This window comes from Agelaius phoeniceus, chromosome 1 (genome assembly GCF_051311805.1).
Source record: "Agelaius phoeniceus isolate bAgePho1 chromosome 1, bAgePho1.hap1, whole genome shotgun sequence".
NCBI lineage: Eukaryota > Metazoa > Chordata > Aves > Passeriformes > Icteridae > Agelaius > Agelaius phoeniceus.
Genome location: NC_135265.1, coordinates 142021659 through 142027658, shown reverse-complemented (window position 1 = coordinate 142027658; position 6000 = coordinate 142021659). Strand labels below are relative to the sequence as shown.

The 6000-nt window shown below is 51.7% G+C and overlaps 1 protein-coding gene across 1 annotated transcript in view; it reads left to right on the top strand.

Moving 5' to 3' along the window:
• Positions 1–378: 378 nt before the first annotated feature.
• The window catches only part of SNTB1 (syntrophin beta 1), a 115803-nt gene continuing 110181 nt past the window's right edge, over positions 379–6000 (top strand). Inside the window, exon 1 of the mRNA XM_077188594.1 lies at positions 379–1054. Within this exon, the coding sequence (XP_077044709.1) occupies positions 532–1054 (523 nt within the window). The 5' untranslated portion in view covers positions 379–531. The remainder of the gene's footprint in view (positions 1055–6000) is intronic.

Here is a 6000-nt window from a genome sequence, read left to right as displayed (position 1 = left end):
ATGTGCAAAAGTATCGGTCACAAGCACTTAATACCTCCATCCTACAAAGCTGTGAAATAACTCATATTCTACTTCCACAGACCTGAAATTTAAGTACCTTGGGGCCACCCGTTAGTTTTAATTCACTTTATACAAAAATCCCTGGGAATAAAACAGAGTTGGGTTTTCCTTATCCCTTCCCTGCCGTTGGTTTCCTTCAGCTCCGCGCTACACCCCGCTGCAGACGGCAGCTGCCGGGGCTGGCCCCGCCAGATGCCAGCGCAGCCCGGGCTCGGAGGCACCGCGGCTCACCGAGGGCGTCCCAGCCGTGTCCCCGGGAGGGGCGGGTTGTCCCTGTCCCACTCCGCCCGCGGGCGGTGCCGCCAGGTGCGCCCGCCCCGGCGCGGCCCCGGCGGGGCGGCCGCGGCTCCTCGCCCCTCCCCGCCGCGCCGGGAGCTGCCGCCCCCCGGCTGAAGTCCGGTGCCGCCGCGCTGTGCCGAGCCGTGCCGAGCCGGGGGTGCCGTCACTCGGCGCTTCCAGCATGCTCCTAAGATGGCGGTAGCGGCGGCGGGCGGCGGCGGGGGCGGCCGGGCGCAGCGCAGCGGCTGGCTGGAAGTTTTGGTGCGGGAGCGCTGGCACAAAGTGCTGGCCAACTTGGGCGGCGAGGCGCTGGTGCTGAGCGGCGAGGAGCGCCCCGACGGCGCGGCCCACAACGGGCTGGGCGGCGATGGGACGGCGTGCCGCGGGGCCGAGGGCGGCGGGGGGCCGGCGGCGGTGCGCACCGCCTTCACCGACCCCCCCGAGCAGGTGCCCGAAGCCATCTCCAACAAGAAGCGGTGCGTGAAGGTGCTGAAGCAGGAGATGGGCGGACTGGGCATCAGCATCAAGGGGGGTAAGGAGAACAAGATGCCCATCCTCATCAGCAAGATCTTCAAGGGGCTGGCGGCTGACCAGACCCAGGCTCTCTACGTGGGCGATGCCATCCTTGCCGTGAACGGCACGGACCTGCGGGATGCCACTCACGACGAGGCGGTGCAGGCGCTCAAACGGGCCGGCAAGGAGGTGCTGCTGGAAGGTAGGGGAGCGGGCCGGTCCGGCCGTGCGCGCCCGGCGGCGGGGGGCTGTGGGACGGGCGGGCTCGGCTGCCCGAGGGACGGCGGAGCCGAGCCGGGGGCGAGGGGGTGACTCCGCGCATCCCGTGCTGCTCCTCCGGGCGTCTTTCCAGCGCGGAGAGTTCACACCCTGTACCCCGCGCCGGCACCCTCGACGGCGTGTGTTATGGACACAGCTCCTCGGCAAGGAACCAGCGGGATGCCGGAGAGCCGGGCTTCAACTTCCCGCCCTCGTATCTGCCGGCACAGTCCCCGCAGCCCCGTCCGTGCGCGGTCGGTGCAGGCTCCGCAGCCCCGTCTGGTCGCGGCGATGGGTCTGAGCCCTGAGCCCTCCTGGGCTGAGGCTGCCTCCGGGTGAGGGATCTTCTGGATCCCTCCTGCAGGGTGAGGGATCTTCTGGATCTGCCGTCAGGACGTTTTCACATCTTTTCAACCCAGGAAAGGTGGGGTAGAGTTGGGTACTATGAGAGGAGGGGTTAAAGAAGCAAAGGAAGCCCCCCCCTCCTCCCCTGCCATTAAGGGAATGGCTTGGTGACTTTGCCCTAAGTCATCTCGAAACGCCCGACACCACCCTCTCTTCAGTTCCTCCTTCCACCTTCCTACTCCCGATCAGGGATGGGGGGTGGGGGCAAGGCGGTGTAAATGAAGCTGGGGGTGCCTCACGGACTCATCTGCCATCCCTGCAAAGCAGCCTTTCCCTTTCTCAAGGGTGACTGAAAGAGTTTCGTAAAAAGCAGCCTTAGAAATTGACCTCGGAGAAAGGAGCAGACGCTGGTGTGCGTGGAGGACACGTGGAGGGAGGGTGGCCCCCCAGAACGGGACGGAATTTGGGGGGAGCAAGTAGAAAAACAGATCCAGGTTCCCTCAGACCACGAGTTCATGAGGAGAGAGGCGTGCACAAGCGTCTAATCCCTGTCTTTTCACAAGGACTAATTTGCTTGCTCCACCTGAGAGAATGAGCAGCTTCAGAACTGCCCTTGGCGTGTGTGTGATAAGTGATTACATATTTGCCCACAAGTTCATTTAACCGGAGGTCAATGGCATCTGAGGCATGCTGCAGTCTGCCTTCCGCTGTGCCATCGCTTTCCTGCGGGCACTCCCACCTCGCTGTACCTGTAGCCCTTTCGGTACCGCAGATTTCTTCACGTGTGGCTTTTTTGGGGGCTATTTTGAGGAGCAAAGGAGGTGCTGCTGCTGGCTGGGAGGTGCAGCTGAGCATCAGCTATGAGCAGCCAACTATGGCATAAAGTTGTACAGAAAAAGTGAAGAAGGTGAAAAATGTATTCCGTAGTAGTGTGTGCTGAGAAACTCTTTTGTTGTCCCTGTGACAGCAAAACTGGAGGAGTTCGTGCTCCATGAGGATTTAAGAAGCTGAGGACAATTGTGTCTCCTCTCTCTTTGTGCCCTGCAATACCTGCAGGACCAAAGTGCAGCTTGTCTTCCCTTGCTGCAGCTGAGTTGATTACAGATACACCTCTGAAGTAGTAATATGAACTTCTCTGGGCACTCTGAAGTGGGGCTGTTGCATCTAAATTTTATCACTGATTCGTTTATGCTGTGTAAGGGCTTTCTGGGGTGCAGCCAGGTAGTGGCTGAGCTTTGCTGTGGCCTAATGAGTAGTGTACACAGTGTTTGCAAGTCTCCCTCCCTCTGTGTGGTGCCTGCAGCATCAGCACCTGAGCACTGTGCTGCTGGGTGAGCCTTAAAAACCCCTCAGTTTTCTGGGCTAGGAGTGGAGATGAAGCTGTTTCACCCTCCTTCACTCCTTTTGACATCACAGCTATCTTGCATTCCTTTGCTCCATGCTGAGGTGCCTCAGTAGTTGTTTCTGCAATTGAATTTGTAATTTGCAGTTTGAATATTTCAGTAGTGATCTCTATGTAAAGTTAAAATATTCTGACACTGGACTCTGTATTTTGTCCTGCCTGTCTCTTGGTATTTCAGCAGAGTAACCAAACCAAACGTTGGCTCCAGCATTGCCTGGGAGGGCTTCTCCCTTCAGTGGGGACCCACTCCACATGAATGGCTTCTGAAAACAGGCAGCTTAGAACAATTCTCTGCGATTCTATTGCCCACTTTGAAGCTCATTCTTCAGCAGTAGTGTCTAAAATGGTATTTTTATTACCAAAGGAAGGAAAATGCAAAAGTTCTTTTTAATCTTTAAAGTATAGAAGGGCAACACTTGATTTTCCTTTCCTTACAGAATATAGGATTTTGCCATTTCCTGACTTCTTAGAGAGTTATATATGGCAAAAGGCAGCCTGTGATGGGGCAGGGCAAGACCCTTGTGCAGCTCCTCTCTAGACTCTTTCTCCAATTCACAGAGCAAAGCCAGCATGTGTTTTCAGGGTCAAAATGTAAGATTTACATTTTATGGAGATTTTGAGATTTGTTTGTGACTTCCAGCCCAGGAAAGCCAAATTTGCAAAGGCATGGCGAGGTGTAAAGCACAAGAAGCACATTTCATGGTGCAGCAGGACTCTGAGTATTGCCCAATGCATTGTGCATTCCTGGAAAGGGTCTTACCATTGAGTATTTCCTAGAGGTTATGGCAGGGAGGATGTGTCACAATACACCCAATATCAGAGTGCTGGAGCCTGCCTGTTATATAGTGTCCTGCCTAAAACTGCTTGCTCAGTGGAATGAGGCATTTACCAGCTCAGCACTAAACTGTAGTCTCTCCTGCATTCCTGGGCAGGGAGGATGGGAGTGGAAAATCCCTCCACAGGCCTCTGCACCCTGTGTGGGAGGCAGGGCTGGCACCCGGGTGGGTGGCAGGAGAGGAAGGTCTGTGAAGAGAAGGAATCAGGCAATGCTTCATTTTACCACTTGCCCCTTTTCCTGCATTGATCACTGTCTCTGAGCTGGTGGAAAGAGAGATTTGCTGCAGGGTCAGGGGTGGTGTAGCTGCAGCAGCTCTGCTGGTGTGGGGAGGCACAGCTGTAAAGCCTGGTAGGAGAGGCCCTACTCTAACAAATTCAATATCCATGCTGGGTAGTTCTGCCTTCTCATTTTCCATCCCTGACACTTGTAGAATTCACCTACTAAGCTAAAGTTCCTTCTTATAGGTGTGGTCTGTGTAGTTGGCTAGGGTGCCTTAAATCCAGTAGAATTTGGTAAATGGAAGGGAAATAAGGCAACAGGTGATACTGCCTTAGGAGGAGAGCTGTAAGGCAGAAGGTTCAAGAGGAGAGGGAGGTGATGAGGAGGAGGGACTTGAGCTCTTAGAAATCATTCTGTCTCCTCATCTTCAAGGATGGACTGCTTCTGCCTGCAGGGTTTAATTTCCTGTGAGCTTTTCATCACAGCCGGGTGTGGGGAGCAAAGCAGGCAGAGGGAGCAGGGGTGGGGGTAGCCCTGATGTTGGGCTTGTCAGCCCTGAGTGGCTTTCCAGGGGTTCAGAACAGCAGGATGGAGCTTCTCACCAGAATTCAGAGAAAATTTCCTGGTGGAGCAGAGAAAATTTCCCTATATGAGAGACAAGGCGCCCTCATTGTACAATACATATTTGCAAGTGTGGAAGGAAGTTAAAATTATCCCGACAGCTTTGTACATATAATTTGTACAAATAATTATATGTACAGTTTGTACATATAATTTCCTTGTGGTTCTGTTAAATTTGGGCTTCTTTGGAAAATCAAGCACTTTGAAAAATCAAGCAGCCCCTCTCGTGCTGTGTGAAGCACATTACATTCAAGTGACTCTCAAGACACCCAAGGTGTTTGTTTTTATCAAAGCATCCTGGGTAAGAGCAGTCCCTTGGCATGCTCTGTAACCAAGCTGGTTGTGCTTTACTTGTATTCTCTATGTGTTCAGTAAAAAAAATGAAAACTTGAAGTAGCCTATGGTAATGTCAAAAAAGACTGCCCCCTGCATAATGCTGCAGAAAGAAAAAGAAAGAAGGAAAAAAAACCTGCATTAGTGATTTTTGCTATCTTTCTGCAGGGTATTTTTCCCTAACTTGTTTAATGTGTGTGGGTGAGCTAGTAGTGGTGGTAGTGGAAGGTACCTAGTGGGAAAAGGAGCATCTTCTTAGTGCTGTTAGATTTTTTGTGGTTTTGAATGATTCTCAGTCAACTCAATTGCAAGGTCTGTGGATAAGTGTTTTTGGCAGCCTCCCTGGGCTTGCATAAATTTCCCACAGAGAGCCATCCCCCTGCACAGTGACTTTTAGCATATGGGTAGTAGCCTGTAGTCATCTTCTGTGGCATTCTTGGGAATAAGGCACAGCTTTGAGGCAAAGAATAAGCATGATGCAGTTTGTACTGTAGTAACAAGTATGATTTTCCAAACAATATTTCTGTAAGAATTGTAAGGATTCTCCTTTTCCTACCCTTTTTAAATTTTCTCTGGGTGAAGCAAAGCAATCGTATCTGTGTGAATTACATGCTGAAATAGTGTAAAATAGGTATGGGCTTCTTGTTGGCTGTAGTTTTCAATCTTACCTGGTTTTGTGTTTCTCTCAGTAAGGTAGTGACAACAGGAGATTTCCGAGGGATAACAAAATACAGTATTTATCCAGAAAGTGAGTCTTCTGTGAGTATAGAGGAAAAATGAGGCACAGGGCACTTAATAAGTGCATATGTGACACAACTAGTTACTACAGTCAGGTCAGGGCTGTAAATCTCAGTGATTGCTAATTAATATGCATAGTTATTTTTTATACTTCTAGTATAACTATGGACAAAACACTTTTTTGGGGGGGGGGGGAGGGGGTGTTTATACCAGCAAATACGCAGTTAGGGAAATGCCTTATGTTTAGAAGCTGTACATTTCATGACTCATGTAGCTACCCTTGGCACACATCAGTTTGAAAGTGAAATTGAAAGGGAAGGGAGCGGGGAATCTTATTCTAAAAGTCCCAGGTCTAAGCAGTTCCTGAGAATCTCAGTTTTGATTGATTCAGCTG